This window comes from Larus michahellis, chromosome 6 (genome assembly GCF_964199755.1).
Source record: "Larus michahellis chromosome 6, bLarMic1.1, whole genome shotgun sequence".
In the NCBI taxonomy this organism is placed as follows: Eukaryota; Metazoa; Chordata; class Aves; order Charadriiformes; family Laridae; genus Larus; species Larus michahellis.
Genome location: NC_133901.1, coordinates 36,572 through 60,728, shown reverse-complemented (window position 1 = coordinate 60,728; position 24,157 = coordinate 36,572). Strand labels below are relative to the sequence as shown.

At 41.7% G+C, this 24,157-nt stretch overlaps 1 protein-coding gene across 12 annotated transcripts in view; it reads left to right on the top strand.

Annotated features, from left to right (window-relative positions):
* ABCC5 (ATP binding cassette subfamily C member 5) overlaps positions 1-24,157 on the top strand; it is a 71,308-nt gene that overhangs the window by 21,105 nt on the left and 26,046 nt on the right. For 7 of the 12 annotated variants that reach the window (XM_074592100.1, XM_074592086.1, XM_074592087.1 and 4 more), the window contains 23 exons: positions 14-187; positions 1,511-1,658; positions 2,164-2,312; positions 2,965-3,072; positions 4,824-5,174; positions 6,671-6,742; positions 6,871-6,995; positions 7,614-7,686; positions 8,221-8,424; positions 9,083-9,226; positions 11,027-11,129; positions 11,839-12,023; positions 13,102-13,248; positions 13,609-13,738; positions 14,285-14,438; positions 14,585-14,713; positions 16,069-16,255; positions 17,579-17,668; positions 20,017-20,206; positions 20,924-21,083; positions 21,503-21,581; positions 22,487-22,600; positions 23,659-23,823. In XM_074592100.1, coding sequence (XP_074448201.1) covers positions 14-187; positions 1,511-1,658; positions 2,164-2,312; positions 2,965-3,072; positions 4,824-5,174; positions 6,671-6,742; positions 6,871-6,995; positions 7,614-7,686; positions 8,221-8,424; positions 9,083-9,226; positions 11,027-11,129; positions 11,839-12,023; positions 13,102-13,248; positions 13,609-13,738; positions 14,285-14,438; positions 14,585-14,713; positions 16,069-16,255; positions 17,579-17,668; positions 20,017-20,206; positions 20,924-21,083; positions 21,503-21,581; positions 22,487-22,600; positions 23,659-23,823 — 3,381 coding nt within the window. Of the gene's footprint in view, positions 1-13; positions 188-1,510; positions 1,659-2,163; positions 2,313-2,964; positions 3,073-4,823; positions 5,175-6,670; positions 6,743-6,870; positions 6,996-7,613; positions 7,687-8,220; positions 8,425-9,082; positions 9,227-11,026; positions 11,130-11,838; positions 12,024-13,101; positions 13,249-13,608; positions 13,739-14,284; positions 14,439-14,584; positions 14,714-15,313; positions 15,452-16,068; positions 16,256-17,578; positions 17,669-20,016; positions 20,207-20,923; positions 21,084-21,502; positions 21,582-22,486; positions 22,601-23,658; positions 23,824-24,157 lie in introns of those variants that run through there. The other 5 variants (XM_074592097.1, XM_074592098.1, XM_074592090.1 and 2 more) reach the window with 4 other exon arrangements.

Below are 24,157 nucleotides of genomic sequence, written 5' to 3'. Positions count from 1 at the left end.
GTGTATTTTTCAGCTCATAAATGTATGTTCCAACGATGGTCAAAGGATGTTTGAAGCTGCAGCAGTTGGCAGTTTGTTGGCTGGGGGCCCTATTGTGGCCATCTTAGGAATGGTTTATAATGTGATTATTCTGGGTCCAACGGGCTTCTTGGGCTCAGCTGTCTTCATCCTTTTCTACCCAGCAATGGTGAGTTGGAAAGAGTTGAGACTTGCTTCATCTTTATTAGGTCAGGCATATGTATACTTCTGAATAGAAGGTATTGAAACGTGCTAGGTGTAGCCGATTTATGGCACTGCATGTTATTGAAGGTGTTTCTAAAGATGGTGTATGAAGCAAAAATTTGGAAACAGGAAGTTCAAAATGATAAAGAAAATTAGAAAATGGAAGTAGGAAAGCTGATAAATTTGACTGAGATAAATATGCATAGCTTAATTAAACTGCAGAATGCTTAGGTGTGTGTGGTGGAGGTTGGAAAGACACAAGGCTCCAGCGCAGCTCAGTGTTGCCTGAGCGTACCACTCTTGATTTCAGCAGAAGAGGTCGAAAAGCATCGCATCTGGGAGAGGGGAGTTACTGCTGCCTCTACTTCTGTTGAGCTGTGAAATAGGCTACTTTGAGCCAAAATGCCCTGTAAGGCTGCTGACGATTTGTCACTGTATTCATAATACGAATTTTAAAAAGCATGGAGGCTGAATACTGTGAGGTCCACTTTAGTCCAATTTATCTGGCCAACAGTAGGATTAAAGTAATGTTAATTATGTTTTAAAGAGAGCAATGAGGAGTGGAGTTTGATCACCTTTTCCAGTTCTTTTCAGCAGTCCTCCCTTATTGATGGGGTCTCCAAAAGAGATTACAGGAGTACGAAAAAGGGCAAAGAGCTGAAAACTTCCGAAAGTAGTGTGTTGAGTTTGAATTTCAGACCAGGAATGGGATATGAATGTAAGAGTAGCAGATACTTAGAAACATGCGAACAACTGTTTATTTTTAGATTGGTTTAGTAAAACTGTTAAAACTGTTTTACCACCTTCATAGCACTGGCATATGGCAGAAAATGATCTGGCTGGTCCAACTCTGTTCTTTTGCATATGGGACCAGGTTAAAAGGTTGGCTAAAATGGGTCCTGCTGTTCATTTGCCGTGAGGGTCATCTTGGTGCGTCTTTAGGTTAGCGTGTTTGTAGGCTTTGTGCTTCAGAAACTTGAACGAATCTGGTACTATTCAATGTTGGTAAAAGTGCATACCTTCCCCCCCTCCCCCCGCCCCCACCCCCAAAAAAATATTTTTTTATTTTGTTGAAACTTGCTATGGTGAGTCTAGTGCTTGGTGCGGATGGGCTGGGAGGTTGTGAATAGTGTTTCCAACCTGACTTTTATGTTAGAACAAGTCGCCTTGCCCCATTCCTGAATCACTTTTTCACATTCAAAGTTGGCTTTCTCTGGTAATCGCAGTTGAATGTACTTGCTCTCTCTGAGTTGCAATTACTGTTGCATGGTGTTGCCTTTTGTTTCAGATGTTCGTATCACGCCTCACAGCTTATTTCAGAAGAAAGTGTGTATCAACAACAGATGAGCGTGTGCAAAAGATGAATGAAGTTCTTAATTACATTAAGTTCATTAAAATGTATGCCTGGGTCAAACCATTTTCGCAGAATGTTCAAAGTGAGTTCACGTAATCGGTAAATGTTTCCTTTTGTGCAGGTGCCCCATTGCTTAGTAGCCCTGCTGCATCCTCCTGGCTTAGTGCCGTAGGTGTTGATGTGCGTGCAGTGTAATAGCACTTCCATCCTTCAGGCTGCCTGTTTGTTACCCATGATGGGCTGGGCAAACAAACCTGCTTCTAAAGTTTCACCTTCGGCATAACGATGTTTGTGGCTTGGCACTAATTTTAAATTTTTAAATTTGGTTCCATTTATTGTCATTTAATAACTCTGCTAGCTCCTCCATTTTTAAAGTAAAAAGACCTCTATTCTTATGGAGATTTACAGGCGATTATAGCTTGCTTCTCTGTAACTGTAGTGTTTATAAGAAGATATATCATGTGACAAATGCTAAAGCGTAGAGTCTGGCCTCTCTTACTTCGTGTTTACAGTGTTATGCTACTGTCTGTTGTGTGTGTACCCCCCGAATCATACTTCAAATGTGGTGCCCCTATTTATATTTCTAGAAATCCGAGAGGAAGAACGTAAGATCTTGGAGCGTGCGGGCTACTTCCAGAGCATCACTGTGGGTGTAGCTCCCATAGTTGTGGTCATTGCCAGCGTGGTGACCTTTTCTGTCCATATGATCCTTGGCTACGATCTTACAGCAGCTCAGGTACCTCACTGCAGTGTTGGAAATATTCTTTACAATATTGCCACAGTAGTTTATCTGCTAAGCCATTTCTCTTCAGCGTATTTGTTGCTTTGTGGCTGTGCCTGTGTGGCCAGGCTGTAGTCTTGCTCACAGAAGTGAACATCCTATGGGTGTGACGGCAGCAGTTGGGGTCTTATATTTTGCACAAAAAGCTCTCCGTGCTGCTTCAGTCTCGACCTTCCCCAGAACAGATTTTGAGGTGAATGTAAACCAGAGCTCCTGTTTGCTGTTCAGGTGGGACATTGGGATTACTGGATGGTTTTGTTTTACAATGCGCTTGGATGCAAACAGCACAAATCTGTCTTAAACCACGATTTGAACATGAGTGTTCACAAGTAATAGGCTAACGCAGCCTTTGCTAGCTGCTGCTTTCGGTAGACCTACAAACACTGAAGATGTCTGCCTTGGTTTGTTACAAAGCACTGGAGAAAGAGTTCGGTAGATGTACTGTTTTCTGCCGTTCGAGATGACGTTGAATATTTAAATGGTTATTCTTGGACTCTGGGCCTCTTCTGTGGCTTTGAATTGCTGCTGTGACAATTCAGCTTTTAGAAGGTTGGAGCTGTTAGTATGTTGCATCCACACGCGATTCTCTTTCTTGTCTCATTTTTAGGCATTCACAGTGGTCACTGTCTTTAATTCAATGACCTTTGCTCTAAAAGTAACACCTTTCTCAGTGAAGTCTCTATCTGAGGCATCTGTTTCTGTTGACAGATTTAAGGTAAGCAGTCATTTGGCCTTGCAGTTTTAACTGTAAGTGTGGAGTGTTGCATGTGTATAATAGACGCTGAGGGAACCCTCGGAAGGTAATGTTGTTTTAATGACTGAGGAGTTCTTTTTCTTTATACTTAGCACTCCAGGTTATTGGATTCTGCGAAAGAAATACAAGTCTAATGAAGGAATATTAGAAGTTAAGGATAACACCAGTGTGGGAGGCAAAATATTCTTATTTAATGATTTTAGGATTTTGATGTTGGCCACTCTAAGACACAGAACACAGGACTAGATGGCTCACACTATTATAATTCTTAAACTCCCTTTTAAGACTGTCTGCATGGAAAGGCAGTGCAACATGTCTGCAATGAAATTTCATGTTTTGCTAATGACAATCTTTATGGAAATGTCATGTATAATCTAGGCAACTTTGCACAAACCACTAGTTTTCTTTGTAGTCATGAAAAACTGAGGTGTTTTATTTCCAGACCAGATTAAGTGACTGAAACTTCACTATACGAATTAAATGCAGTCGTGATCTGATGAAACAGAATCTATAGCAAGACATTAAAAGCCTTATAACAAACAATCCTATCCTTCAGTCCCTGTGAAGTGAATACACTTTGTGTACTTCAGTATGAACTCAGAGGACAGGCCTTTATTTTGTCTGCTGTCTCAAAGACAATAGTACGTTGTAGAAATTTCCAAATAGGATTCCACAAATATTGACAGATGTATGGATTCTGTGTAGTGCATTCAAGAAACAAATCTGGGTGTGAGAAGAATGGGATCTGCAGAATGGTTTTGAGATACCGTTGCTTTTGAGCGTTTCTGTTTCATCTTTGGAGTCACTGTAAATCAGGCTTTCTTAAATCCAAATGCACTGAAGGGAGTTTTGTTGGGGGAAGAGGAGGAGAGAGGAAAGGGAAATTGTAATATCTCCCAGTTTGACTGTAAACAGTGTAATCTGTGCAGGGAGTGTAACACAAGGATACTCTAACATCACAGTAAAAATGTAACTAACTTTTTGTCTCTGTAAATTAGTATGAGCCTTCTTATGAATGTACGATTCGGGCAAGCGTAAATAAGGATGAGAATTGGGAAGCCTTTAATCACATAAGCCTTCTTAGTTCAAAACATAATTTATGTACGTGGAAAACATTTTATCTTGTAATTAAACTGTGTGAAAAATTTCTTCCTAATCTGTGTTGACTGTAAGTACTGATGGATGTGGTGGAAAACAAGATACAATGGACTTAATGGCTTACTTCTTATAGTCAAGCAGCCCAAGATAGGTCAGCTATAAATTTCCCAGCAGAAAAGCTGAAGGGTAAAGGCTGAAGTTAAAAGTCATTCCATCTCCTTCCGTGATGAGTTGGTGTTCAGGACAAGTCAGTCACTTTCCTTCATAGTGATGTCTCCTTTCCAACCCACGTGTTCTACTTATGTGTTTTAAATCTGGAAATTACACAGCTGCATTTGCAAACGGTGTTGAAAGAATAAGCCCCTCTCATATCGCATCCAAAGTATTGCAGTTCTGTAAAAGTCTTGGTGTATCTAAGTGCTTCCACCACATCCAGGAATGCCCCGGCCACTTAGCACGCCTGGAGTTAGTTTACACTAATGAGCTACCTTTTGCTCTTCAGCTTCCTCCTACTATATAGCCTGATGTGTTTTGCTGCGTGAGTGTGCCATAGGCTTGTCTCCCAGTCTTGATCAGGTGTCTCATCTTTACACCTCTCTCACAACTCCTATCAGAGTTTATTTCTAATGGAAGAGGTTCATATGATAAAGAAAAAACCAGCCAATCCTCACACCGCGATAGAGGTGAAAAATGCTACCTTGGCTTGGGACTTCTCCCACGCCAGCGTCCAGAGCTCACCAAAGCTGACCCCCAAAGTGAAAAAAGACAAGAAAGTCACCAAGGGCAAGAAAGAGAAAATGAAGCTACAGAATGAGGGACAGCAAGCTGTGCTGGCAGAGCAGAAGGGCCATCTTCTAGTGGACAATGATGACCATCCTAGCCCTGAAGAGGAGAACAAAATCATACATCTGGTTAACCTTCGGCTTCAGAGGACTCTCTACAACATTGACTTTGAGATAGAAAAGGTAAGAGAAGAAAGGAGGAAATCTGAACTTTCAAAAGGCCTCATTTTTAGATGTCTCTTGGAATAGAGCGCTGTGTATTTCTGCATGAAATGGAGCATATCGCTTCTGTGCACTCCTGTAATATCCATGGCAACTGCAGTATCCAGGATGCAGTGTCTGATCTTGATGTAAACAGCTGTGCCATTTTAGCAAACTAGAGCTTTGCGAACAGCCGAGGAAACAACTGGAGGCTGCATAGCTTTCACATCCAACGTTGTAGCTCTCAGTACAGTATATGAGCCATTGAGCCTAAAGAATCAGCAGGGCAACAGGGGTATCAGTGGGGTATTGGTGGATGATGTATTCCTGCAGACGTTTGATAATTTTGCAGGGTTACAGCTATATTCTGGGTGAACGTTTTAGGTGATTAGGTGTTCTAATGGAGCATCACAGTGCGTTTCATTGAAGAATGTACAATTTTCTTCCCTGGCAATTTTGGTACAGTGGAAAGACACTGAGATTTTTAAGAATTTAGAAGCAGTTGGAGTCCTCATTCCAAGATGGGTTAAAAGCATGTAAAATGTCAAAGAAAAAGCATCGAACTCGATACGTGACATCTTCTACAAATACAGAAGTTTTGCAGTCTGGCACTTGGATGTTGTAGTAATGGAATTCATGCATTTATCAAGATATTTATGGTTAAATTGTCTCCTGGAGTCATATAAGTAAAGCGATAGTTTAAACTGTTTTCAACTATAAAACCCCTGTATTTTAAACTTCTGAGAAGGTTGCATATAGTTTAAGAAATAGCCTTGAAAAAAGAGTACACAGTTAGGTGCAAATGTAAAGGACAGTTTGCTATCAGAAGTTTGTAAATGAGAGAAGGCCAGCAACATGATGCCCAAGTGGCTATGTACCCTTTTTGTCCCCTTTACCTTTTTTCACAAAAGGAACAAAAATAGTTTTGATGAATCCATTGTTTAATGGGGATATCAACCCACCCGTTTTATTGCAGAGAAATGCTTCGAAGTGACTGGATTCTGTTTTATCTTTGTATGTGTTCCTTAGCAAACTGCATCTCATAGGCTGCGAGATTTACTCGATGCACATACCCAAATTGTCTTTTTCTTTCGTTTTTTCCCTCTTTATATCTCTTCTTGTCACTCTCAAAAGCATCTTGGTGCATTCTGTTTTCAGGCAGGCCTTAGTGCCTCTGGCTGAGAGCAGCATCATCTGGACCTGTATCAGGCCCAGTCAAAGGGAAGCTCATCTTAAAATACATTCATTTTTACCTGTGAAGTTGATTCAGTTTTAGTTCACTGTGGGATAGTATCCACTCTCTACTATTTCGGAGTTAAAATATTGACTGTGTTGTTTTTTTGTGTCTGTTATGTCTCTCTTCAGCTGTCATTAATGTCTCTCTGTCGCCTCTGAGGTACTAAAGGCAGTCCAAATTCTGAAAGGGAATGGAAAATATAAAAAAAAATGAGCACCATAATTTTTTTTTTTCTGTCTAGGGAAAACTTGTTGGAATTTGTGGCAGTGTGGGGAGCGGAAAAACTTCTCTTATCTCAGCAATTTTAGGACAGGTGAGGAACTCTGTTTTGACTATTTCTCTTCTCTTTCCTACCTCCTATTTCACTTATTTGGACTCTGTAGAAGAAAGTCCGTTCTAAACATGGAATAGCATAATTTCACACTTTATCTTTAATTCCAGATGACCCTGTTGGAGGGTAGCATTGCAGTAAATGGAACGTTTGCGTATGTGGCCCAGCAGGCCTGGATTCTCAATGCTACACTTCGGGACAACATTCTTTTTGGCAAGGAATATGATGAGGAAAGGTTTGTCAGAACTGTTTGCTGATTTTCATGAAAGCTTGGTAATTCTTGGCCCAAGTGTGGGAAAATTTAATGCAGAGTATGCTGCAGCTAAAGCCTACGTATCCTTTTAGAGTCTGCCTTTAAGACTCCGTTAAGTCTCGCCGACCAGCCTGCCTCTCTTGCATGTGGTCACCATGGCTGATGGCCGTGGTGCCTCTGCCACTGATCGCTCACGGTGAGGGCTGTCCCTCGCGCTGGAGCGCTGTCTGACCTCTGCTTTTGGCAGCTCCTGTGGAGCAGCGCTGAAGTGGCGTTTGCTCTTGCCATCCTGCCCTTGCCCTCTTTAAACGTAACAACTGCTGTTTGCAACGGACTGGCGCCTTCCATGACCCTCCCCCAGGGGAGACCTCCCCTGTGGCCTGTGTTACCTATCCCCGTGAAGAAATTGCCTCCTTACCTTCACAGTACTTCAGAAGTAGGTGATTAATTCTTACCCTCAGTTTCCTCCTGGGAATCCAAGGCAGATAATTTGTTTTAGGCCTCTGAAATGTCTGCTGTTAATGTAGAAAGTGAGGTAATGCTGTAGTATCTAGATACTTGGGGAAAAAAGTTCTTACTACTTATCTAATTGTTCTTTAGATACAATACAGTGTTGAACGGTTGCTGTCTAAGGCCTGACCTAGCCATCCTTCCAAACGGGGACCTGACAGAGGTATAACTTTTGCTTATAGTAAACTACTCGGTAGATGAGGAAAAGCATAGTTGGTTTGGCAGACTGGACTGCAGTGAGGGAGACATCAGTCTGGTATGCGTGTAAGCCAAACTGCCGAGCGCTGCTTCTTGTGCTTATCAATGCAGGCTGCTGCACTGATGAGAGTTGTGACATGTTTTTGGCTCAGATGTTGACAGTTTGGGAGTTTTTCGTTGTCTTGTAAATTTAGCTGCCTTAATAGCTAAGGAAAAAGCACGGCTATGTTGATGCAAAAAAAATAAGCAAAAGACTACTGCCACATTTCAAGAGTATTAAGCTTGAGTTTGAACGTGTAACACATTTCACAAAGAAGTGGACACCTAAACTATAGAATATATATATGTATTAAAACAATATATAATATTGTGTGTGTGTATATATATATGTAAAAAATAAAATCGTTATGCTCTACTTCATTCTGGTTACCTCTTGAGCTCTGAATATCTGTGTTGCACGATGCTGTAGAAATGAAATAATGGGTGTGTGTCTGTACAGATTGGTGAACGAGGGGCTAACCTGAGCGGAGGACAGCGTCAAAGAATCAGTCTGGCTCGAGCCCTGTACAGTGACAGGAGCATTTACATCCTTGATGATCCCCTTAGTGCCTTAGACGCTCATGTTGGAAATCACATTTTTAACAGTGCAATAAGGAAGCACCTGAAGTCAAAAACTGTCCTTTTCATCACTCATCAGCTTCAGGTACTACGTCTCTCATACTTTCTTTTTTGGACTTTCTTGAAATGCTGTTTAGTCAGTTGCCTTCATACTGGAAATTTCTATGCCCTGACGTGTTACAGCACAACCTGTCTGCCTATAGGATGCATGGTTTACGTTTACAAACTAGGTTTGCAAATATGCACTGAGTCTGTTTATTTGATACCAGTGCTGCTTGGTGTCTGATTGGGACTGGTGACACTTGTCTAAAGAAAATTTACCAGAGAAATAAATACCTTGTTCAAAACCACTTTTACTAACTTGCTATAAAGCTAGTTCATCACATCAGAAAACACTTAAATTACGTGTCAGTAAATCAGAATTAATGTATTCTGAGATATTTTTTTTGCCACCTTCTGTGTATAGGAATTAGTATATCAATATTTGCGGTGTTGAAGTATCCTGAATTGTGTCTTCCATAACAGATTGGTTTTGATGGAAAGGAAAAACTTTGTATTTGCGTAGAAAGAGAGTAATCATGGTGCTCTAGTTGATGCAGGACCTTTAAAAATCAGATGCCTGTTACATGGGAAGAGGTGTGTTGTGTGCAAATGTCTATATATTACTGAAAAGGTTTGTGTAGGAGTGTGTTTGATTATTGTACATAATGACAGAGACTTGTTCTCACTGCCATTTTCTCCAGTATCTTGTGGACTGTGATGAAGTGATCTTCATGAAAGAAGGCTGCATTACTGAGCGGGGAAGTCATGAGGAACTGATGAATTTAAATGGGGACTATGCAACTATTTTTAATAACCTACAGCTGGGAGAAACACCACATATTGAGGTACTTGTTTGTTTATTTTAAAGTGCTCTGAATGTTGACTTTTCTGATGAACCAGATGACGTAGTTGGAAGACTGGAAAATGGCTCCAGATGTTCATAGGTTGATCTGACCGATAGATTTCATGTAGAATAATTGATGCTTCGTAAGCACTTTTTATTTGCAGTCACAGTTCATATTTAGGGGGTGCATAGTAGAGAGGGCGCTGCCAGTGAGCTCATGAGTTGAACATGAGAGTAATGTATCGTCTCCTCTGGTGATGCTCAGAGCAGGCAGCCTATTGTCTCCTTTATTGTCCACCTCGCTTCTTCATTTACCTCCAAATTAGCACAGACCTGGACCAAACTTTGTTTAAAAAAATTGTTACTGGTTTGTTACTTTTTCATGTAGGGTTTGACTGACGCACAGCAAAAGTGACATAACTTGTTGAAAGTTAGATGTGCCTTTTGGAAATGTAACTGCAAATGCTTTGTTTTGGTGGGCGTTGAGGAAGAAAAAATAAATGTTGCTTGACACTGTTTCTGTTATGAAACAATCGCTGTAAATGCAAATGTGGATTTGTGAGCTAGTATTTTAGTCAGTGGAAAAAATGTAAATCTAGAAAATAACAGGAACCATTCAGTGGGACATGAATTTAAATTTTCAGCAATTTAGTGTTTCCCACCTTTCTCCTGTTGGCTTCCTGAAATTATTCTTTGGAGTTGAGCAACTTTACTGCTTTTTATTTGATGATGATCTACTTCTTTAAGTTTTGTGTGCGTTTTCTCTTAGTAAGAAGAGATTAAAAGCATAGCAGCAGTTTATTTTTTAAGAGACAAGAGGCCGCTTATTCACAAGTTGCAGACACAAAAAGAAAGTTTCTGAAAAGGTAGCACTGTGTGATAAATACGCAGATATAGAAGGTGCTTGGTGAAATTTTCTCAAGTGAGTTGTTAGTGAAAGAAGCAAAAGAATATAATGCATTACTCTGCATATCCTTTTTAAGGCACGAGGGTCACAGTTCTGCCATTTTAAGATTAATGTAATGGCAGTTATCGTGAGATTCTCCAGTCTGCATGCTTGGCTGACCTTCACTGTCTCTCTGCAAACACTAGCGCATGGAGGCAGCATTAATTTGCATTCCCTGTGGGATAAGAAGAAATGGATGGTAAAGTTAGATTCTCTGTGGTTTGACATGTATGAGATGTCTCTCCTCACATAAAGTGTGGGAAAATGACCCTGAAGATGGTGGGTAGGGGGTTTCAGTTAATGTAGGCTGTGTCTGAACAGGTATCGATTTCCACTTGTGGGAAGATGGCTGGGTTTAGAACAGGAATTGTGTGTGCGGTTTAGTGTTTGGACATTTGTTTTCTGGAAGACCAAGTTAACCAGACTTCGTCCTTAGAGACATTTCATGAGAGCTTTCCTAAGTGAACTACTAGGGTGTTTGGGGGGGAAAAAAAGCCTCTTAATAAAATCGTGAGTTATTTTTACAAGGCACAGGGGGGTTGTATCTTTTTCTCAGCAGTAGGTGCGTCATTCCTCAACCACGTACGCTCGCAGTGTCACTGATTCTGGAAATCAACCTTGCGCACTACCAGTACAGATTGGTAGCGGTTCAGATTAATAAAGGAGGAGAATTGAATCCACCGGAGTTGGCAGTTGTCCGTAATAATAGCGAAGTTAATATCCTCCTTGGTATGAATGCTAAGCTATTGAAAGTCTTTGTCCTTAGCAGGCAGCTTATAAAAAAAATTTGTGTTCAGATATGAAAATGTCAAAGCAAATTACTCTGGTATGTTTAGTGTCATTGTTTTCCTGCAGATTAATATAAAGAAGAACACAAACAGTTCACTGAAAAGACCCCAGGATAAAAGTACTAAAACAGGGTCTGTGAAGAAGGAGAAAGTTGTAAAGAAGGAAGAGGGTAACTATGTAATCAGTTTTCTGGCTGTAATTATTTTATACACCAATAAGCTCAAAACATATCCTTTCGAAGTCTATTGTGAATGTACCTCTCAGGTTTTGAAAGCTGTCTCGAGTCCTGGTCACTCAGCATGGTCGATAGGACACAGGCAGTGTGCAAAGGACATTGATTAATTCATTAAATGTGGGTGTCTGCACAATGTTTTTAAGTTCAATCATGCTGCCGCTGGTGAGATGCCATCGGCACAAAGGAGCTCGTGTAGTACCCTGTCTCCCACACCACCTCTCCGTCCTGTCCTAAGAGGGCGATGTGTATACTTCGGTACTCGCACAGTCCTAGGCAGGGCATAGCATTTACATACGAAGAATCGGAAGATCTGACCTCTGTTTTGTGGTGTTCTCTGTTTAATATTAACTTTGAACTTCAGTAGGGTTTAAAAAGCAATAGTGAGGCTGACACCAGCCTAGTATTTAAGTCTGTGCTGACTACGCTTTTTCAGACATACCATGATGTGAATGATTCTGCAGAGGAAATGTGACTTTTCGAAAAGCGTTTGAACCATTGAGTTCTACATATTAAGTAATGTCTCTGTTTCTGAAAGTGCTTTGTACAGTTTGAAAATGACTGTAGTTTCACATATGTTCACAAACTTACAGAAGTTTCACAGAACAGCTTTCTTTTCCTCACTCCCTCCTCTTTTGTTTCACAGGCCAGTTGGTCCAGGTGGAAGAGAAAGGCAAAGGCTCTGTCCCCTGGTCTGTTTATGGTATCTACATTCAGGCAGCTGGAGGCCCCTTTGCCTTCCTTGTCATCATGGCACTGTTTGTGCTGAATGTGGGCAGTACAGCTTTTAGCAACTGGTGGCTGAGTTTCTGGATCAAGCAAGGCAGTGGAGTAAGATAAATAGCTTTTCTACTGTGTTGTGTCTAACGGGCAGGGGGATTGCTCTCCTAGAATAACGCCAAGCAGTCCTGTGAGACCAAGTAGGTGCTTCCTAATTTAAGCAAGTTGTAAGGTTCCCCAGGAGGTGATCTCCCTAGAGAGTTCATCTCCAAGAATAAGAGCGCTCCACTAATAAGAAAGATAGAATAGTTCATGTGGTTTTATACTGCCCTCTTGTTCCTTGTCTTGGTTAGTCTGAGAAAAGGAAGTGAAAACGTGAAGGGGGCCAACAAGCTGCAGGAGGAATTACTAATTTTCGTGCTCGTTTTTGTTTCAATGTGATCTTATATTGAACGGGATAATCTTGTCAAAGTATATGGCTTTAAGCCAAACGACTTTTGGGAGCTGCTTTGAAGACTGCGATGATCTGGGATGGTTTGGGACTTTTTGCACTCTAGGGGCTTTGATTGCAAGTCTTGTTGCATTTAAAGATTCAAATATAACTGCAAGATTCAGGGTTTTTTTGGGCGGGGTGAGCAAACTACTAACTTCAGAGAGGAAATAATGAAGTGCAGATGGCCAACAATATTAAAATAAGCAATGTGGTCCTTAAACATACTTAAAAAAAACAAATAAAAATAATTAAAAAGAGAACGAGAATGTACAAGAGTGACAGTAAAGAAATTACTGCATACTGGCAGAAAATAACTGTGTTTGATAAGAAGACAACGTACAACCTATACAAGGTGAATATTGCTGTGTAATAGGAGTGGTGGTATCTGGCGTTGTTCAGAAGAACACAAGAAAGGATAAGCATGAAATGAGAGATTAGGAATCAAATGAAGTAGGTATTGTTGTATTTTTTTCAGAGATATTGTAGGAAAAAGGCCACGGGCTACACATCTGCCAGTATCTCTGCTAGGGAAAACTTTACGAAGTATTCAAAGATCATTGTAGTACTTTATTTAAAGAAGAAATATCAAATATGGTGGGAGGAGACAGAGGACAGTTAAATTCTATCACGTGTAATGGGTACATGCTTAATCCTTGTCTTAACTAACTATTCACTGAAACCTTGAATTTTCTGCAGAACACCACTGTGACTTTGGGAAATGATACTGTCATAAGCAACAGTATGAAAGATAACCCTCACATGCATTACTATGCTGGCATCTATGCACTGTCTATGGCAGTTATGTTGATCCTGAAAGCTGTTCGTGGTGTTGTCTTTGTAAAGGTATGTGCCAACGCTGTTGTTTTTCTTACCTCCCCCACCCCCTGCCTCCCCCTCTGCATATTGCTGTCACAGTGGTTCTTTTGGTCACCTCCCAAGAGAGACTTTAAACCAGAGGAAGTCAGATCACGGATTGTGAGGTTTCCGTAAGTCATCTCTTGGGGCTGCACCATGTTTTCTGTTCAACTTCTTTCCGAATTAATAGCTTTCTTCCACTGGTTGGAAGCACAGAGTGCAAGAAAAAAAAACAACCCTTATGGTTGGAGAGAGAAAATGAGCAGAATATTTTGATGCCTAGGGGAGGATCAGTGACAGGAAGGCAAACATCCTTTCATAATGCTGCAATGTTTTCTGCATTATCAGGGAACTCTCAGAGCATCCTCAAGGCTCCATGATGAGCTCTTTCGAAGGATTCTGCGCAGCCCCATGAAGTTCTTTGACACTACACCCACTGGGCGGATTCTCAACAGGTTTTCCAAAGACATGGATGAAGGTATCTCTCACTGTATGCGCTGCAGATCCCACATTCACATCTTCCAGTTAACTCCTTAATACTCTACAGCTTCTTGCTGTTGGGGTGATTGTACTCTATATCCATTGCTAAATGTGTACTTGTAATAGACAAAGCAGGAATTGGGACGTACCTGGGTTACAATCCTAGAAAGCAGCTGATATCTTAAGTCTGTCCATTCACTTATAAAGAAGAAAATACGGAGGTGCTTTTGTACCTACAGGCTGCATATGGACTCTTAGTCAATGCAGGGGGAACCTAGAGTATCAGGGCAAAGTTTAAGTGCAGCTGGTAATTAGGTCAGAGTTGCATCAGTGCTATTTCTGCAAACAGGAATATTTGGAAAGACTACTGGCATCTCAGAAGACAAAAGCACCCCTAATGAAAATGTACATTTTTAATTTGAATAAGCCATGGGGAATCACTGTCCTTCTCAATGATGACGTACAGCTGGACTAAATTGCTCTATATAGGTGGTTTTAGCTTTCTGTACTCAAGATTTTCCTCTTTTCCCTCCGTCTTTTCCAGTTGATGTTCGTTTGCCATTTCAAGCAGAAATGTTCATCCAGAATGTCATCCTTGTGTTCTTCTGTGTGGGGGTGATTTCTGGGGTTTTTCCCTGGTTCCTGGTGGCAGTTGGGCCTCTCGTTGTCCTATTCACAGTTCTGCATGTTGTATCTAGGTAAGTGCATCAGCTGCTTTGGCTAAAAGTAGAGATACTTTGACCTGTTATTAAGGCCATAGGGTTCTTCAAGAATATATGCATCAATGTAGTGGTTGGCTTATGGTGGTCGTGCATGTCACTTAAAAGTAATTCTTTCCTTCCAGAGTCTTTATTCGAGAGCTCAAGCGTCTGGACAACATCACACAGTCTCCATTCCTGTCTCATATTACATCTAGCATACAGGGTCTCTCCACAATCCATGCTTACCACAAAGGACAGGAATTTCTGCACAGGTCAGTCTGGATATCCATCTGAGAGTGGTGGAGCATAAGGCAGGGTGCAATAGGTTTACATTCAGAAAGATGTATTAATGGGGTCTACAGCTGATGGCGTACATTAGCTCTAAGAGTGAAAGTTACCTTTCGGGGAAAATATGAGGGAGAAAGAGAAGGGAAAGGGGAAACTCAGTAGCCAATGGAGAAGGACAGTGAGGGAGTCCCAGGTGAATGCCCTCCTCTGGAGTTCTCTGCAGTGCAGCAGGCGGCGATGATGTTGGTGAGGGAAACTTTTTGGCCATACTTTTGCTCTAGTAGTGTATGCTTTTCATCAGGTCCTGCTCATACTTTCTATTGGTCATTTCTCCTTGTAATGGCATTAGCAAAACCTCGGTGTGCATATTGATGGGCTGTTAGTCTCTGCACATGTATGGTTGGATAGCATTTATCAAGTATTTGATTGTTAGCCATGATGTGCACGATACTTGTCATTCTCTAGCGTAAAGTAAAATCTGCAAAACAAATGTTAGGGAGGAAGAGTGAAACATTTCTCATGTGAGTGGTAGTTGCTTCCCATGAGAACCTGCCATAACAATATCAGGGTTTTGCAGGTGCAAGGTCATGAGACCAACAGCGTGAGAGCACAGGCAAAATTGCCACAGAAGCTCTGGAAAGACACTGCTACGCCAGCTTAGATGAAAATTTGCAGAGGTGAAAATAGCAGTCCCTTAGCACTGCTGGTGCTAGAGCACAAAGGTACTGCGCACACTGTGCAACAGTGGTTGGTGTAAAACTGAATTGCATGATCTGAAAATCTAGGTACTGGCTTTGCAAATCTCTCAAGTGTCTCCCCTTAAATATACTTTCCCAGCCTCGCAGTGTCAGGATTGTAAATCAAATGGTTATTGATGTGCTTTAATTAGTGTCACCAGTCCTGTCAAAACTTAATGTAACTTTACTTTTACACTTGTGTATAAAATAGCACATATTTTGTGCATATTCCGAAGCATGGCTGCTGTTACCTGTTGAGTAATTTGTAGCCATCAAGCATCCTCTGGGAGGTCCTTTGCATAGGTGAAGTTGTAGTGAAGGTGTGTGTCATGTCCCTGAATTTTTATTCACCCCAATATAATTCACTGGTGTACACAGAATCTTGGTAATTTGACTTCCAAGAGTTTGAGCTAAGTAGATATCTGACGTTATTCGGGAAAGCTTGTAAACCCTGCTTTTGTGGCCTAGTTTGAGTCTTTATGTCAGTGACGTACTAGTCTTCCCACCCTGAATTCTGATGCTGGAACAGGGGTTTAAGGTAGCTCTGCTATTTGTAGATCAGGCTCATGGAGGTCTACTAACTTTTCCTGTATTTGTTTCAGGTATCAGGAGCTGCTAGATGACAATCAGGCACCGTTTTACCTGTTCAGCTGTGCAATGCGCTGGCTGGCTGTACGGCTGGACGTTATCAGCATTGCTCTTATCACAACCACTGGCCTTATGATTGTCTTAATGCATGGCCAGATTCCTCCTGCCTATGCGGGACTGGCTATCTCATATGCTGTGCAGGTGAGTATGTCCACATACTGTAATATTTAATTTCTCATTTAATGTAGTTATTGCTAGTAAGTAAAAGTAACACACCGCTGAAAACTTTCCTTAATGCACTAGGATGGAAAAAGATACTGTTTACCCCTTTTGGTAATGGAGGGAAAGCAATTCAGAGTCAGGACCTTTTGCTAGCAGCCAAATTACAAATTATGAGGAGCTAGGTGCTTAAGGCTATTTGTGTTGTGGAGCTGCCTTTTTTTAAATGATGAAATAGAAACTCTGTGAGGCTCTTCGTATGCTGCATATTGCAATTTTCCTGGATGTTTGAAGAAATTGGACCGGTGGTACATCAGACATCTACCAAACTGATGTCTTAACGTGTTGCCTGCAGTATGTTTTTGCAGCGGACAGCATGCAGTGTTGCAGCTGTGGGGGTCAGGAAAGACTTCAGCTCAGAATACTTGCTACTAGAGCTGTTGTTTGGCCTCTTCTACCTCCCGGTGGTAGTAAGGTGAAATTACAAAACTTAGACGGCTAATGTTTAAAGCTGTTGTTTGTGGGAAGCCTTCCTAAACTTTTGGCTTTCGAAGTGCTTAATAAATTACAGTTATTTTAAAATTAACTAGTAACTAAAATTAACTTGCCTTGTGCGCCTTAGCTGTGTAGCCACTCTCCAATGGCAAGAGTACTTGTATCAAGTATCAGAGAATCGTTTAGGTTGGAAAGGACCTTTAAGATTGAGTCCAACCATTAACCTAACACTGCCAAGTTCACCACCAAACCACGTCCCTGAGCACCACATAGACACGTCTTTGAAACACCTCCAGGGATGGTGACTCCACCACTTCCCTGGTCAGCCTTTTCCAATGTTTGAAGACCTTTTTGGTGAAGAAATTTTTCCTAATATCCATCCTAAACCTCCCCTGGTGCAACTTGAGGCCGTTTCCTCTTGTCCCATTGCCTGTTCCTTGGGAGCAGAGCCCGACTCCCCCTGGCTGCCCCCTCCTTTCAGGGAGCTGCAGAGAGCGAGAAGGTCTCCCCTCAGACCCCTTTTCTCCAGGCTGAACACTCCCAGCTCCCTTAGCCGCTCCTCACAAGACTTGTGCTCCAGACCCATCAGCAGCTCTGCTACCCTTTCTGGACCCGCTCCAGCACTTCAATGTCCCTCCTGCAGTGAAGGGCCCAAAACTGGACACAGTATTTGAGGTGCAGCCTCACCAGTGCCAAGTACAGGGGGACAGTCACTTCCCTAGTCCTGCTGGCCACACTATCCTTTAGGTTCATCTCTTAATTCAGTACTAAATCACAGCTCTCTAAATTTGTTTTCTCCCATCACTCCAGTTAACAGGGTTATTCCAGTTTACAGTCAGACTTGCTTCAGAGACAGAAGCTCGCTTCACCTCAGTGGAGAGGATTGATCACTATATCAAGGTAGGACAGGAATACATTCAGCTGCTTGTTGTAAAATTTCTTGTTGCTTATTATTTTGTTGGCATAAGAGAAGAGAAAGTCAGCCATAGTCTGCCTTAGCACAGAATGCACTTTTCTGATCTTGCAAACACATTAATGCATGTCCTGTAATACTTCAGAATGAATTTGTTTTAGGAAGCATGTATGTAAGCATTGGCACAAGAGCTGCTAGGTAACTACACTTACAGGCATCGCTTATCTGGCATCACTGAAGGATATTGAAAATTTGCTGACGTTCTCAGTAAAGAGTGGAGTCTGTGAAAGGGGTAACAGGGAATTGAATACAATATTTTACAGTAAAAGGATGGTGTTCTGGCAACCTTAATTCTAAACCTAATGGAACTCCTTCATTTAAACACAGATAACGGTTTGTTACTTTATCTACTTGTAACTCTGCTTCATCCTAGTAAGTCTACTTCTTTTTCCACAGCTATCTTATCTAACATATTTCTGTATGCTTAAAAAGTCAAGGAATTGCTCTTATTGCAAACATGAGAAATGTGCTAGGCTAAACATGAGAAATGTGCCAGGCTAAATGCTTAGCAAGCTGCCCTGATTGCTCTGATTATCTGTAACTCTTTCTTCATAACTAGGATTTGTGTGTGCAGAACTGGGTGTAGGTCAGTGGGGAAAGCGTGGCCAGGAGAAAGCCTTCTACTGGGTCTGGTCTTGGAGGTGAAAGGCTTCTTCACTTAATACATAATGCACATTCCCTCTGAACTTTGCAGGGACATATGTATATATGTGATAAGTCTGGGCTATGTAGTAGCTGATATTTGTTGACCTTTTCTAAGCCTGTGGATTTAATACTGAAGAAAAAAAAATAAATTAAAACTTCCCACTCCCCCCATCCTTTTGCGACATCTAAGTAGAAAATTTCTGTGTACGGGAGACTTGGTGACCACACAAGCTGAGAACTGTGTGCTAAATACTGCCTGGTATCTCTCACTAGGCTGAGCTGGGTTTATCACTGTCACTCCAGTGGCAAAACCTATAGTTGTTGGTTTTTTAAGTTACTGTTATAGTTGTTTTGTTGGTTGGGGTTTTTTTGGGTTTTATGGTTTTTTTTTAAGTTACTGTCTATCATTTTATTTCGCTGTTAAGCAATACTTTCTGTGACTTTTCCTATTTGGATTGCTAGACGGCCACTTTATTGTGAAAACGTAAAACTAGGTTGAATCTGAAGCGAAGGGGTGGGTGAGCAGTGAAACCATGCAGGTTCTGTGTCTTACCGAGCCCCAGGCTTGGCGTCTTTCAGTGTGGGCTCCAAGGTTGGTGTCAGGAGCACTAAGCTCAAAGAACTGGAGTACTACTGTAGAAGATTGCTGCTGTTTTTCTAAACCCTTGGGGTACAATTAATCTGCGTCTAACTAGATGTTGCAGATGTCCACAACGGACATAGTCCCTGTGGGATCTCTCTATAGTCAGTGTAGGAAATAGCTATCTCTAGAGGGCAATTTATCACCTATTCTAAGTGTTTATATTAGAATGAGAAAAATCACACTCCAGAAACGCTAGCTTCTTTGTAGTGACTATAAAGGAGATGACAGGGCCTGGGTCAGTTGGAGATTCTCACTTCGTATGTGTTTAGAGTTACACGAGATGAATCCCGCGACAGGATTTCTGCCATTCTCTGAGGCTACTTGTGACAAATATGGGAAAGTGACCTTGACTTCATTCTAAACATGCTATAAAGGCACATGTTTGGTTTTTGGAGGTTCTGCTTTTCTGTGTGATCTGTGAACTGCTTAGTGAGGGACCTACTAAGGGGCAGAGTAAAATAGCGAAAAAGTGAGCAAGCTGGAAGGGGCATGACTGACTCGGGGATTTAATGGAACAGGGGAGGAGGAGGAGGCGGATAGCGTTTGTACAATGCGTCACATGGACATTCTCTTCTGTGTCAGAATCGGCAGAGGTGACCTTGGCATGGCATAGCGAATGAGACAGAAATACAGCAGATTTTGCATCCAGAAGCATCTGGGCTTTGGAGTGACACAGAACTCAATAGGACTGTGCTCATAAATAGGCCTAAAATATATTTTTGAATTCTGTTGGTGAAAAACATTGTTGTGTAGAAGGACCAATGTCACTATTGAGGCGACAGGAGGGGAATAGGAGTGTGGTCAATATAACACAGCAAACTTCTGAACCACTGGGCCCGCATCCAGCCACACAGCTCATCATAAAACTGCCATAAACTGATATGGGCCGAGTCTGCAGGGAAGAACTCCTGCTGAAAGCTGCAACTGATAATTTTCCTTTCTGGTATTTTGTTTACTGGAAACGGAACTTCTGGTTTTGTTTTAAAGACACTGTCCCTGGAAGCTCCTGCTCGAATTAAGAATAAAACTCCTCCTCCGGACTGGCCACAGGAAGGTGAAGTTGTTTTTGAAAATGCAGAGATGCGGTACCGAGAGAACCTCCCTCTAGTACTTAAAAAAGTGTCCTTTACTATCAAACCGAAGGAAAAGATTGGAATTGTGGGAAGGACAGGCTCAGGTAAGGAAAAACACTAAGCAGAGTTAAATTACTACTTTCACAGAATGAAAATGGAATAGAGTGGGGCAGTCGTGTTGGTTCTCCTCTGTCTTCTCTGTGTTTGAATAAATCGTTAATTGCACAAGAGTGTTCCAGTGGTCTGTCAGTGGTGGATTCTGTTCATGTGCATACGTAAGTAGGATCCCTGTAAACAATAATGAAAACGTGTTAAAGTAGAGGGATATCCTGCTATGCCTGAGCCAGTGTGCTCATAATGTTTAACACCCCCAGCCACTTATCAGCACGGAATGCTCATTGCAGTTCGTTTGACTTTTGAAGTTTTCTGTACTGATGCTGCAGACAGGTTTGTCTCTATCTCAGGAATCTGTAATGTGAAGAATCAAACCCCCTGTTTGTGAGATGACTTAGACCAGCTCCAAAATGTGGTTTCCAAATAAGCAATTAATATTGCTGTATTGGGTTTATGTGGCAAGGTTTCAGTAGCAGGGGTGGGGTGCCACTGCAGGGGTGGCTCTGTGAGAAGAGATTAGGAACTGCCTCTACAATTGCTAGAAGTTTAAATACTGAATCTCAGCATTTACCAGTATCATTTGCCAGGACTTTATGGCATTTTAAAACACTTTTCTTATGCATGGACAGCTTTTAAAGTGCTTTCTCATCTCAAAGCTGCTGTGATTGTAGAAACACTAGTATTGGTTTTTCCTGTCTCATTTTTAGGCAAGTCTTCCCTTGGAATGGCACTCTTTCGTCTGGTTGAACTGTCGGGAGGCTGCATTAAAATTGATGGCGTGAAAATAAATGACATTGGTTTGGCAGATCTTCGCAGCAAACTCTCAATCATTCCTCAGGAACCTGTGCTATTCAGTGGCACTGTGAGGTTAGTGACGCTAAAAGAAGTCAAGAAAGGAAAAGAGGGCTACCGGCTTATACTTGAACTCAGATAGGTGCCTGGTGAGATGTTAGTTCTCAGGCATCCTAGCTTCCGTTCTCTGTTTTTGAAACAAAAAAAGCACAGCTAAATTATTTTAGCTGGCCCGGTGCAGAACTGGATGTAATTATCCTTTACAAAAGTTTTGCTTTCCGTTTAGTTTTTGTATCTTTGTCTTTCATCTCTACTCTTTTTGTTCTTTGGGTACTCTAACCCTAGTGTGCCGGGAGCATCCTATTTCCTTGGCAAGGAAATTCTGTTGGTGGAAGGATAGATGGAATCATCCATCCGGATGAATTAGCCTGCTGCTGTTTTGCTATTCATTGCTGAATAAAAATTCTGGTTATGTTTTCTGCTTCCCCCTCCAGATCAAACTTGGATCCTTTCAATCAGTACAGTGAGGAACAAATCTGGGATGCTTTGGAAAGGACTCACATGAAGGAGTGTGTAAGTATTATCTGCCCTATGAGATACACGTTTGTGTTCTGGCTTTCAAACCTACATGTTCTGTCAATAGCTGCTTCAGAGGCCTTTAGATAAAGCTTTTTCTTTGGAATTATTTCCCTTATTGGTTATGCTTTATTTCTAGTAATGAGACTGAATTTTTGGAGAATGTGCCATATTTTGGATGTTTACTTTTTTAGTATATAGCATAGCAGAGTGTTGCCTCATCACAGGGACTCCTAGGGTGTTACAGAATTTCACGTGATATTTTTCTATGTGTGCCTTCGGTGTGCATTCTGCATTTACATTTGTGAGCGTAAATGTCACGCGTGCATATTTATACTGACCTTAAAATCTGCCCTTTGTGAGGCTCTCTGCAGCAAGTCTCACTGCCATGACATTTCCAGGTCTTCTTTTCTTGTAAGTCAGGTGGCATGTGTGGCTATAGAATGGATGCTGTAGAAATTCCTGCAGGGACTAGCTTCACTCTTTTCTCTTGGTTGAGAAAGACTGTCAGGAGATCTGTATTCGTGGTGGTATGATTTTGTACATGGCACACTTACTTCTAGAAGCCATGTATTTTGTACTTAAGTCATTCTAAAGTTGCTTACTGAGAGGGTGTAGCTCTTCTGGGTTAACGACTAGTAACGGTCTCAGGAGCTATCACCGAGTCATGGGCAATTCAACCAGACTGAGTAGGTCTGATGTCGTATTGTTGTTTTAGCATTAGCTGCTTGTTGCTAATTTCCCCAACAGAGAGAGGGAGAGATGGTCAGCAAACTGTGATGGATATTTTGGAACATGGGCAAAATTGGATTTGCAGGAGGAGGAACGGATTGTCTCACGCCATGGAGATACAAAAAGTCTGTGTGATGCTTTAAGATTTTTGCCTCTTCTTTACCACGCAGGTTGCCCAGCTGCCTATGAAACTTGACTCAGAAGTGATGGAAAATGGGGAAAACTTCTCAGTTGGAGAGAGACAGTTGCTGTGCATAGCTAGAGCTCTACTGCGTCGTTGCAAGGTGAGCATAGTGGTGAGAGAAAGAGCTAGAGACAGCAAACCGATAGCATTGAGCAAACCTTTTTTGTGCCAGAATCATTCTATCTGCCAGAGGAATCACACCAACAGTTATCGCAGCCCACAGATGGTGTAGGGTTAGAACAACTAGAAAGACATCCATAGCCAGCTGCAGAAAGATGTTGCTTGCTAGTGTTAATAATAGTGTGTCGGACTGGCCTAATCATTTATTCAGAGTGTCCTGTTACTGTGGAGCATCAGATTCTTTCCTCCTTCCACCTTTTTGTAAATGTCAGCCAAGTATTTTCCTTCTACGTGGTGTTCACTAAAATGTAGCCTCCAAGTGGAATTTGGGACCATGCCGTACCAGCGAAGTTAAGGGTTTTGCAGGAATGGAAGACAAATAATGACAGTGAGAAAGGACATTTGGATTGAGATTGACCAGGACTCTGATTTTAGCATCCTTTTTTCTTAGACATTGCATATCATATTTTAAGGTTCCCTCTGCATCTGTTTTAAAGGCAAGACTACTCAGCAGAAGTTACGGCGCTCTCTGCAGTACCTGCACAAACCAAGTCTAGCTTAGCTTTGACAAGAGACCGCTCCAAATCAGTTTACGTTTGAGTCCGAGAGGAATGGTAATTCTTTCCAGCGTAAGAAAGCTACTAAGTCTAGTCAGTATTGACTCATTCCAGAAGGAACTGTCACCACCAAGGATGCGTCAGATTAGTTTACCAGTAAAAATTCTATTTGAGATTTAGCTGCTGAATGTAAAACTGAAAGTGGTGGAAACTTGAGGCCCAGGTCAGAACCCAAACATCTTGTGACTGTAGGATGTGACCATAAAATGCAAGTGTGATCCATAGGGTAACTGTTGAAGGCAATTGCGTAAAGAAAACTGAAAGGGTGCTTGTGAAAGCTACCTTTGTGACTGCAGCTCTGTAGTGATTGCCAGTTGTGACAACTCTTGATCATGGTAATTCTGCCCGCTCTACATATTTTTATGTTCAGGGAGGGAAAGAGTTACTATGCGTAACAGCCAGGCTTATGTGCTGCTTTCAGATTTTGATACTGGATGAAGCAACAGCTGCTATGGACACAGAGACAGACTTACTGATTCAGGAGACTATCAGAGAAGCATTTGCAGACTGCACTATGTTAACAATTGCTCATCGCCTGCACACGGTACTGGGCTGTGATCGGATCATGGTGCTAATGCAAGGACAGGTAAGCAGAACGACTTTTGTGGCTGCAGTTCCTGTTGCAGTCTGGTGGTGCCACGTGTGCATGCCGAACCGAAGGAACAACAGCTGGTATTGCAGGGCGGAAAATCCTCTGTGTTCATTCACATCTTTGGTAATAATAGAATCCAACAGAATCAGTTATTGTCTGACCACGACAAGATCAAAGAGGGCAAAACTTCTTTTATGTTCCAAGAAAGTACTATAGACTAACAGTCTCTCTTTAAAAAAATGTTTTTAAAACTCCATTTGTAGGTTAATTCTCAGGTGGGTAATAACGTAAGCATCTTTGCTGGGGCTCAGTGGCAGTTTCCCATTAC